General features: G+C 29.1%; 1 protein-coding gene across 1 annotated transcript in view; it reads right to left on the reverse strand.

Annotated features, from left to right (window-relative positions):
* Positions 1-504: 504 nt before the first annotated feature.
* Positions 505-12,738, reverse strand: part of LOC132919950 (muscarinic acetylcholine receptor DM1) — a 30,393-nt gene continuing 18,159 nt past the window's right edge. Inside the window, 6 exon segments of the mRNA XM_060981903.1 lie at positions 505-5,460; positions 6,402-6,644; positions 6,646-6,669; positions 8,270-8,368; positions 8,370-8,394; positions 8,482-8,743. Coding sequence (XP_060837886.1) covers positions 4,873-5,460; positions 6,402-6,644; positions 6,646-6,669; positions 8,270-8,368; positions 8,370-8,394; positions 8,482-8,743 — 1,241 coding nt within the window. The 3' untranslated portion in view covers positions 505-4,872.

The raw sequence follows: 12,738 nt of genomic DNA on the forward strand, positions 1-12,738 counted from the left end.
AAATAGCTTAAAAAGAGTTTAATAAATATTTAAAATGATAATATAGGTAAATATTTAGTAAAAATTTCAAATATCTATTGAAAAATAGTGCATTGGCATTGTTTTAAAATTGGCTATTTGAATACAATATTTTTGTCGAAATATATAGGCGCCTTGCAAATATTAAATCTATTTACTTAAGCGTATTTCATATTATTTTATGAAAATTAAACTAACAATAAATTGCTTTTATGGGAAAATATTAGTTTCATTTCGAATTGTTTTCTAAATTATATAATTGTTATTGTTTTCGGAATTCTAAAGTAATTCACACTAGCTTATGTCGAGGTAGCAAAATTGTATAGAGTACCAAACATGTGTTCCTCAGTTCCTACTGCCTAGTTATATCTTACCAGGAAATAAACAATATGTTTCGTCATTATTAACACATTGACTTTTTAAAAATGAACCTGAAAACATATTATTAATATGATCAATTTAATTGATACAAAAAAAAAAATAAAATAAGATATTTATTTTGTTTTCATTTTATTTTTTTTTTTGACAATAGTACAAATTTTATGAATAATATAATTTATACACGGTTCTTAAGAATATCAAACTAATAAAAAAAAATTATTTTATTAAAAAGTACATTTTGTTTATAATTTATAACAGTATAAGTACTTTGAAATAGAATAGTTTTTAAGTTATAGTATATTTTAATATCGTTGATTAGATTTCATTAAATTCACATTCAATTTATGTAATACATATAAATTGTAAATCATATTTTATATAACAAATCATAACTCATCATGCGTCAGACGACATAATATTATGGTAGGTACTAAATCACTTCTATGTAGGCAAATAGGTGTTCAATCTGGTCATTTTAGTTATATTATATGGTAGTTGTATGGTATAATATAAAAAGAAAAATTCGATAAAATTTCCGTTTTTAATTGTAAGTAATGTAATAATGTATAATGTAATGTTTTATTAAATACTGGGCAGTTACATAAATATATTACATTTCAACTGAATCTCAATATGTAAACATTTCAAATCGTTAAAATTGTTCACGGCAGTTGTTAGGAGTTACAGGAAATATCTAAGATAATGATAAACGTTTTTAAATTTATATTCCATTATTGAAAATAACCTTGGTACACATTGCCCTCCTCTTATTAAAGCTGCTTTGTACAAGAGTTAAATTATAAAATAAAAATTATTTGTCAAATTTGACAATTCCTCTTGTACCTAATATAATAAGTGTTTGTCGGCCCATTTTTTGGTCCCTGCTTTTAGGAACATATTTATGTACAGGCCTAAAACATAAAGAAATTACCCCATATTGGTTTTACCCCCAAAACTTTCACTTTTATACATGAGATCATTCCTTCAAGTGTGTTTATGTTATTTCTACTAAAAAATTCATCGGTAACGAGGTTAGACGGCAACCGATAATAGAAAACACTACCATGGAAAACTTCAACCTGAATATCTTATTATACGTATATTTACAGATGGTAATTTATATTATGCATACCTATTATCTATACTAAAAAATATGTTTCATTAAAAATCTGAAAACTTGATCGTAAAAATTGACTTTTGTCGATCTTTAAACTTACATAATATTATAATATATACTGTATACAGAGTGATTCACCAAGCATTCTTACTCCCATTTTCACTTAAATTCATATTCATTAATAATTAAAAATTATTTGTATTAATCTACAAATAAATTAAATTATTTTAAGTTTACTTAAGGACAATATTTTAAACTATTTTAGATTTGTATAAATATCATTTTAATTCATTTAAGCAGTGTCCCGTGACGGTACAATCTTTTTTTTTGAAACAAGTATCCGAACTTTTTCACTGCGATTGTAAATGATTTTATTGAAAACGCTAATATATCTAAATTTTAATTTGATGAGTAATTTCTGAATTAGAGTAAAATGTATATTGGTACTATGGGAATAATAATCTTTAAAAATGGTTTTGCAAATACATAAAATATGTGTATATAATACTGTATCTAGTATTTATTTTTACAAATAATAAAATTTCGATACATTAATATTAATTGCAAAAGTCATCATTGCAGACCTAATCTATTATCGCATGAGCCTACTATCTATGGTAGTTAATACACAAAGTAAATAACTTAAAAATTACTCGTCCAAACTTTAAGTCCTTAAGTATAATTCCAAAAATCTGAACTTGAAAAAGATGGGTGTTAAACTACTTTGTGAATTATCTCTTATGCATGAATATGAATATAAATGTTTGCAAGATGTTAGATTTATTTCCGAAAATTTTTGAATTATTCATTTAACCAGATTTATATAGGATTTTTAATTAGAGTTCAGTACAATGAATAAAAAATTATAAGCTTCACAAAAATATACACAAATTAATCATTAAACGGTTTTGTTTGCAAACATTAATTTTTTTACAGGTAAAATGTTCTTATAAAATTCAGCATTGAAAATATTAAGGCCGTGTTAACCTATACCGATTGTTATTTTCTCCCTGTACATTTTTCCCAAAAACTATTGAACATTTTGCACAATTTTGTCAAAATCAAAGTAACAGATATATTTTAAAATTTAAATTTATAATCAGTAGACGTGGTTTATAAAAGAAACATGTTTTACTTCCTTCTTTCCGTTTAAAAGCTAATATACTTACAAACTAATATCATATACATTATACTTATGCCGGTTGGCTATTATTTAATATTTCGTTACATATATTGGAGTTAGAGATATTATAACCAATTACTTATGAAATAAAAACAAATATTTAATTTTATGTTAATAATACTTAATAGTAATTAATACTCATTTTTCCCCTGCTGTCAATGATACTACTATCAAAAGAATACTATAATTATGGTAATTGTTTATTTGGTTATTTAATTTAATAATACATTTCTGCTACGTTAAATGTACACGACACTAAATTCCGTATTATAATATTTTCGATAATATTTTAACATTGGTAATTCACGTTTATCATATTTGAATGTAACTTAATATTGAACTCAATGAATGTTTAGCATAAAATGAAAAAAATTAATTTTTCAGTCAAGATGGTTTACTTTACTGTTAAAAAAAAATAAAAAATAAAACAAACTTTTGTCCACTCTCTGATAGTACATTAATAATAAATATCACTAAATAATTAATATTCAAACATACACCTAAACATATATTTACTATGATGTATAATGATAATGATGATATCGAACACGTTCTCGAAGTATATTTTAGCTGAAATTCCGCACACACCTCTTCGCAGACGAATTGTTCGAATCGTCTTCCAAATAATCTCTATGATTTCCCTGTTCGATCGTTATTGTTCATGTGTATTATTATTATTGTTATTACTATAAATAATATAGTTACTATTACTATTATTATAATATGGATATGGGCCTGCAAAAAGCGATACAATCAAGGTCACGCGCTTTTACAGTCAGTGGCATATTTAGATTTTGACACGGGTATAAGCACTTTTGATGATGATATCGTATTGAAACGATATTTTAGATAAAATTTTTTTAAATAATGTTTTATTATATTGAATATGGTACTTATATATATATATATATATATATGATTATTTCTTACATCGCAAATACCGAGAAAGTATAAAGATAATTAAAAAGGCTACGGAGCAAGATTTGTCCGCTTTGTTGAAGCCTCCTCATATTTTACGCCACTGATTTGCACGTACATTTCACCTATAAATATTATATATAATATATATAATTATATTTATATATAGTTAATATATATATATATATATATATATATAAACGCAAAATGTTAAACGCATGTTTGCCTACATAGGTATATTAAATTTATAAAATACACACTTGTGCCGGGATAACCATGTGGATCCCGCGAACAGTCTTAAAATCATTATATTATTTTTTTTTTAGTTTTTTTTTCTATAAGTTTTTGTATTTTTTTATCTCACTGCCCACTATCTCTCGCGCTTCTTTCTGCTGCACACCCTACAAATACCGTAAAATACACTAGTGACATGTCCTCTGACAAATTTTCAGCAAATATTAGTTAAAGGTTGCCCTGCATGCCCCGTTATAATAATGCGATAAGTATAATATACGCGTACGGTAAATGATGCAAACCCGTAACGTAACCATACACGGGCAAAATACGATTAAACACGCTTTTATTTTCAAGCTACTTTTTAAGTGTTATGTTTGTATAATATTGAATACACATAATTTTTTTCTATATTCAAAACGTTTCCAAAATTATTGAAACGAAAATTATAGATGACTCAAGTAGGTACTCAATTAAAACATATTATTCTTAAACCAAAATGGCAATATATGTGACAATGTTCTCCGTGACCAACTCCTCTAGTAAACTTTAGAAATAAATGAATTATTGTTTTCTTTGGCATTCATCAACTATCGGACTTTCAAAATTTTTATTTTTTTATGTTGCTGAATAATTTCAAACATTCAGATTATTATAGTTGGCATATTATTAGAACTCGATATAATGCACATCGATCATTTTTGAAAATATTAATATGGTAACGTTGTAACGAAATCGTACTAAGTCATATTGTTTATCCGATGTCGGCAGTTATTCCATTGATGTACGCTCGGCCCACACACAGTTCATAGCAGTCAATAATATATATTTTAAAAGGTACAATCAACGTGTTCAATCGTATAATAGCGCCAAATATAGCACGTTTGGCGGATGGGGGGGGCTCAAAAGGGCCACTTCGCGAGAAAAAAACCCGAAAACAACAGTGTATATATGTATACATATATATATATAAGTAATATATTATATAAACATATGCGGTAACCACAGCCGGTCGGTCTCATCACGCGCGGAAGTGTGGTGGCTGCCTGCGAGTGTTCCACTTGCACTTGAGTATCCGCACGTAGGTCATGCGGAACGTGGCATTGCACAGGGCGTAGCACACCGGATTGATGGTGCTGTTTATGTAGCACAGGTAATAGAAAAAGTCCCACATGCCCTGCGTCACCCACTCCTTGTTGCTGTCGGCCTCGTCGCCGCCGCCGCCCCCGTCGTCGCCCCCGGTAGCCGCCGTGAACGGTTTCAGCAGCACCAGTATGTTGTACGGCGTCCACGTGATGATGAACGTCAGCAGTATGGCAGACAGCGTTTTGGCCGCCTTCCGCTCGCTCTTTTTCTCCTGAAACTTCTTCTTCTTTTTCTCTTTGGCCTGGAACGCCACTCCCTGCGCCCGGGTCAGCTGCTTCGGTTGCACGATCATCTTCGCCGCGTTCAGCGGAAGCCGCATGTCCTGCGACGACGGCCGACGCGATATCGCGCTGGCCGCCGCACCGTGCCGCCGCGACTCCTCGTAACACCCGTGATACTGTTTCACAGTCGGCGCGTCTTGCACGTCGCTGTCACCCGGCAACTTTATCACGATCGTGTACACCTGCACATATTATTATCGAACGTGGCACGAAAAACACCACGCATTCATATTATTATTATTGTTATTATTATTATTATTTTCAGTGTTGTTGTTCTTTTAATGGTACCTATTGTTGTGTTTTGTAAAAAACGAATAGTTCTGAGATTTAAAAAAATATATAATATTTCTATAAAATTATAGTAAAAATAATTGGGGGAGGGGAGTGATTTTGAAAAAAATATAGAACATTATTTTTGTTATCAGTATTCTCCAACTAAAGAATCATTATATTTATTTCGGAATTTTAAATGAGAATATGCAGCGATACATGCAATGACTATTGAATAGTATTGATATCTATAAGACGAAGGTATCAGAAAGAAAAATTAGGTTCAAGATATCTGCTGCAAATATAACTTATACATTTATAAGACATTATAGATACTGTAAAGCTTATACGTTTTTAGAGAAAACATTTTTATAGATATATTGTCGTTAGAAGATTATATAATATTATTAATACTATTCACTGCAGAGCGATTTCTATTAGCTTTTTAGCTTTGTTCTCTGAAAATATTATGTATTTGCCATAATATATACCCATTTTAATTTCCATGTGACCATGTTTGTTTATAAATTTACTTCTCAGATTTATTAGACTATAAATTGTGAACATGGCAACTATAAAGTATAACGAAATAAATAATAAAAGAAAAATCGAATAGGAAAACTAATGATGTTATGTTATATTACATGACATTGTGATATTATATCGTTTTTAACGATTAATGAAAAATTATTAAAATAATAAATAATATAAAAATAATAATAAAAACAATTTAAAAATCATATATAATTATTTCTTATATTATTTTACGGGTTTTGTTGCTTAATTATTTTTTTTTAGGTTTTTGGTGCTTTAAAATCCGTACTCTGTTTATGATGAATTATCGCGTACTTACCGAGTCGTTGGACAAAGACCGGTGGGTCAGTCGGTTGTTATTGTTGACCGCGTGATAGGATTTTACCGGCGTCGGCGTTGTGGGCTGCTGCTGATGTATGACGTTCAACGACGTCGACCTGGACACGGTAGTACCGTAGCTTATGCCCCCCGGCACGTCGCTGGGCGTCTGGTCGTCTTCCTCGTCGTATTCGTCGTCGCGGCCTGAGTGCCACCAGTCTACGCACCAATCGCGCAGCCACGACCCACGTCAGCAGGCGCCTCGCTTTCTAAAACAACACCGATCGCCATCATGGTTAGCTGGTATATGATTTACGTGTATGGAGTATAGCAGTATGAATAGGGGAAATATTAGGAACGTACAGAGAATAATCGAATGACGTTATCACTCGAGGCATTGTCAGAAAACATATCATGAGAAAATAAAAAATAGTAAATTTGATTATACAATATTATGTATATTATGTATATTATATTTATATATATTATTATTGTATATACATTATTAATGAATTGTAACTAATGAAGCATAAAAAAGTTATGTAAAAAATATGTATTACATGGTTTTAATCCTTATCTACTTAAAACTATATAATCATATATTTAATAAATTAAAAATATGCATTATAGATTATGGTTGGTATATTAATAAATATTATAGAGAAAATAGACGAAAAAAAAAATCAAGAATTTATTCTTGAAAAGATTTAAAAAAATACGTTTAGAACTTATTAGTTATTTTCATTATTTAAAACTGACTGTTGTAACACACAAACATCACTGTTGGCCAAACCTCATAGTTTCAACAGCGGTGACGCGTTTTTTTTTAAGATTATTCACATGTTATTTTCCATGCACTTGTTTATTTCTTTCCTCGATAAATTACTCTCTGTCATAAATTATTTACTTAATATTTTTTTAAATATAAAATTTACGAAAATTAAAACTGAAATACAGTATTATCAAATCACACTGTCACATGATTTAAAGAAAATAGCCACATAAACCCGATCATAAAACTTCTCACTCTATCATTGCTTAATATAAATTATAATAAGTCATGCTATGCCTCTAATTGGTCTTTTTAAATCATTTTTTTGCGGACAATAATAGGTAGGTCGTATAGGTTGATAGAATTTCAAAGTACGAGTTCACTATTTTTGAAGAACATTAAATAAAATACAAATTTATTTATATTTTCTGACATTACAGAAATCTTTTTGCCGAGCAAACGATTATTATCACAGTCCCTGTGGGAATTCGTTAGGTTTCCGTTCCCGGACTAAGCCACCGGGTCGGTCCAGGAGGAATGCACGCGGTCAATACGCGCGCTCTAGGGTCAGACTATATGCTCTGTATAGACTCGCCGTCTCGGGAGTTGCTCGCATTCGACGACTAACAAAAACGAATTATTTCGAGCTGCTCCCTGGAACGTCTAATAGGAAGTGAACATTTTCTTTTGACGGAGGGTCTTAGTAACGCAAGCTAATTTGACGATACGTGTTTTTATAGTCAACTTGTGCTTTCACGGTTATTTTTTAATATTATTTTGTTTTTATCTAGTAATATAAAATAATATTATGTCATTACTCATTACTTTTATACTTCTATCTTATGCTTATATAAAATGCAATCCTATATCTTGATATTTTCCAACATTTCCATTATACATTTTATACGGAATTGTCTTAAAAAAAACTATAAAATGTACCAAAAGAAAATATTAATTTATCATGCGCTTTTTAACTTTTCATCGTAAAGTATTAAATATTATATCCATAAACGCATGTGATGTTACTTTTCTTTAACAGAAATATTGACTCATTTTATATTTATATTATTACATTCATTAAGTTAGTTTATAAATACCAATGAACACTGAGAGTACGCTTTGCGCAACGAACTGGTCTCATACAATTCCTGCCGATCCAACGAATTCACTTGATTCGACTCGGACCGTATGCGACCCCCACGATTCCTCGTGTTGATGATCGCTAAAACATATAAAAACACAATGTTTATGGATATTAGTACCCACTACTGAAGTAAAACGGTTTTTGTGTTGTTTTCTACGTTCTCACTTGTGTGGTTTGTTCATGGCTTGCAGATTCGGCAAGTCTTTTTGTCTCTTTTTTGTCTCTCTGTATATACGGAAATACAGAAAACACATCACCGTTACCGGTACGTAAAAGGCGGCAATGGCTGTACCGAAAGTAATGTACTGATTGGTCAGTATAAACTGTATATAACACTGAATTTCGGGCACGGTTCGGCGACCTTCTATGATCGGCCATAGATAAATCCACGGCGGCCATAAGCCGAGCGAAATGATCCATGCTGCCGCTAAAAATAAAAATCATATTAAGTATAAAGTATTATTATTGTTGCAGAATCAATTAACGTTGTATGAGTCGTCTACTTCAAATGTCGCGGTAAATACGCTTTGAAAATATAATATCATTATCGCGGTATATTTTGATGAGGTTCTGTGTTTTTCGAGACTAACGAGAAACCGATTTAACAGTCCGTTGAAATCATAGGTAGGTAGAAAGTCACTAGAAACCTACGCTAAATAAAATTTCAACAACGCGTCATCTTTTAATTAAAAGTGCTTATTACAACCAACTCTGTACAATTTATTTTTTATTTTTAAAATATATATGTTCATATAAATTATAGGTAGGTACCTAAACTAAATGATAATAATTATTCGTACATTATTAACACTGCAACAGCCATTAAAAAATAAAAATTAAATTAAACAAAAAGCTTTGTAATATTTTTCATTTTATGCTTGAATATTTTTCTCATTGAGTATTATAATTTTAAATGCATCAAAACAGCTGCATCACAATCTATTCACTGCTATTGAATAAAAACAAACTTTATTAAAAATAACACTGCAGTTTCAAAATCACAATATTATTTTACCATACGACGGCGTATAACTATTAATTAATCATTAATCAACACAGGATTTAACCAGGGACGTCATTTCGGATTTTTTTTCGTGTGTGCGAAATATCAAGCAGGTCATTTTGAAATTTTACCAGGCCATATAAAAATAGATGTAATACGTATTATGCATTAACATAAATATTAAAAATCAATTTAAAAACTAAAATACAATAAAAGCTTATAGTACAATATTTGTATAAAACAAAAAAATAAATTTAAAGTTGTAATCAAAATATTTAAAATACAAAAAAAAAAATTTAAAACATATTAATAATCGTGCATTATTTCATCAAGGTGCAGGCCAATTGGAACTATTTTAAAAGTAATGGGTGCAACCGCACACCTGATCCCCCCCCCCCCAAATGACGCCCCTGGATTTAACTGCAACTGTACAAAAGTGTCCATCGTATATTATTTAATAAATACAGAGTTTTATACTTTTGGCAAATTCTTATCAGTAATATAGGCGTAAACCGAGGGGGGAATGCCCCCCTAGAATGAATTAGGAGTAAGGAATATAATAATAATCAACAATATATTGATATGTAACTATATATTTCCTCCCCCCCCTAATAAATACCAAGTGACGCTTATGATCAGTAAATAGTAATGTAGAAAAACATGACAGATAGACAATATTATGCAAATAGATACATTTTGAATATCAAGACGGGCTCAATTAAATTTTACTTAAAATATTTCTATGACAATTTAATTAGGTTATATATAAAAATTATCTCATTTAACGTATTATTCGTGAACAAATTGTCAACAATTAAATAGTTACAATTTTTATTAATTGATTAAAAATTAAAAATATTAGAATCCTGTTAGTCGACAAATTTAAAATTTTGTTATCAATACTAATAAGTAATAAAATTTATTAAACTTTAATTATTCTGAGCAGAGCGATGAATATATTGATCTAACAATAATGTATGTGTTTTTCTGTCTGTCATCACCTTTTTAGGTAGTAAAAATATATCAGTTTTAAACTTTGCATGTGATTTTCGATAAAAAATTTAATCTAGTTTAAACTTTAGTAACTATAATGTATACTTATTTTCAAAATAACCAGGAAAACAACAAAAACAATTAAGATAAAACGGGAAGTTTTTACGCTTAACTAGTATTTAACAAAAATCGATTATGATTTTTATTTTGATGTGATTCAAAAATGAATAACCTTAAAAATAAATCTTTAAATTTTCAAAGTAGTTTGACTCTGTTTGAGCTATATATACGTATATATATAGAGGCATCTCAAGTTCCTCTTACGTTTTTCATATACCAATTGAAAAATATTGGAAATAAAATGGTTACAGTATTTATATTTATTAGCGTTTAAAGTTTGAAGTTTGATGAAATTCTTTAAAATCGCAAAACTTTACAAATCATTATATAGTTAAAATGCATACAATTTATATTATTTATGCCGATGGTTTAAAAATTTGATAGATGATCACGATTTCTTATAAGTTGTTTTTAGTTTATCACGTACTACAATTTTAGTTATTTTGTAGTAATTTAAAAATAATATCTACGGGTACTTGATACAGTTAAACTCTTAACGTAATTTATACACTTATATTTTATAATGACATTTTTAAATAACATGTGTTTGGAAAAATTAATATTCAACTTAGCGTATTATTAATAATAAAATAAATTTCTATAAAAACAGTATAACTAAATATATCATTAAAATTACTAAGTAATATAGGCTAGCTGATACCGATGATTATTTACGAATTGATTCATTCAGAACCATATTTTGTATACAATAATTTACAATTAAATTCAAATTTAAAATAATAAATTATACTTCACTATAACTTGTTCAGTATTATAAATGATGAGATACATTCGACGCCTACTGTACAGCAAAACTGTTACACACTTCCCCTTTTTTTAATTTAATTCTTAAACTATTTTTAGAATAACATTACGGGACAATAAAATATTTTCTATTAATCCGTGTTCAATAATAATACCATGTTTTCAACTTTAGTAGGCTAATATTTAATAAATTATTAATAAATATCTACCTATATTTATTTATGTTTTTACTTTGTTATTCAGAATACTTATTCTTATGAAACGTTTACACATCAAATAGTTTTAAAATTGTAATAATATTAATGCGTATTTCTATGATTTTATTACAACATAGTTCCTATTAGTGAATATTTGAAATTGTTCAGTGCTTTTTCCCCGAACAATGATAATAATATATGTTTCATTTCGCTGTTCGCAACTGCCTATCAAACGCTGTATATTAATCAATATTTAATAACGACATCTTCATCACGGTTCGTAATCCGACTAGCTGCATTATAATATATATATATTATGTACTATCCTGTGGAGAATATTGTCTACCCGTTACTCAGCACTGTCAAATCATCCGATAGTTGTCCGTATAAGTACTTATATGTATAATACGCGAATTCGACAACACTTGTTGGCAAAGATTAGTGACAACGCCTGTAGTAACCCACAGGATATTATTTACAATTTACATTGTTCACGAGGGACCTATATTATATTATTATCGTATTAAATTACATATGGGTTTTCATTGTTTAATGTTTACTTGTTTTACACGTTTTGTGATCTATCTACTATCTATCAATGTATGTATAATATATTGTATACCATACACGACACAATACTCTTAGTATCGTCTAAAACGATAAAATACGTAGGTATTAGTGTATTACATTTATCATAAAGTTATTATACTAAATTTCTATAAACTATTTTAAACTTTTTAAAATACGTAAAATTATTATGTATAATTGACAATTAACAATTCATCAACTTAAAACAAAAAATTAAGGTGGACTAAAACATCGATAAAACCTCAAATAGTATGATTTTTATTTTTTAACTATACATAATATCTAAAATTATAAAATACATGCGTTATCGATAAAAAAAAAGTGTGTAAGTAAGTACACTCTTTACCTACCTATTTCAATATAATCATTACTATGATAATAATATATAAAAGTTTTCACAGCGTAAAAACTCCGGGAAAGTTGCTTAGCTTTATATCTAGGTGATGTTGAGGTACTTTTCGAATTTATATGGTTTTCTAGTGCTTGATCCACGCGCCAACTTTATCAATTAAATACGCAAGAGTTCCGTTGTGGTTCCGTTAACTATTTGAGTCCTAAAGTGTTATAGATTTAGTCCGGTGGGCGGTGGCTATCTAAGATCTTTTGTGCAGCAAATTATTTTGTTACCATGTATAACGCGTTAGTTCGTTCCGTGTTAGAATATCGACCGATGATTTAGTCTCCTTACATTAACATTCGGATGATAAATCGGAACTAGAATATATTTCCAAGCTTTGTAGAATATATCCAAGAAAT

Source organism: Rhopalosiphum padi, chromosome 2, assembly GCF_020882245.1.
Source record: "Rhopalosiphum padi isolate XX-2018 chromosome 2, ASM2088224v1, whole genome shotgun sequence".
Classification (NCBI taxonomy): Eukaryota; Metazoa; Arthropoda; class Insecta; order Hemiptera; family Aphididae; genus Rhopalosiphum; species Rhopalosiphum padi.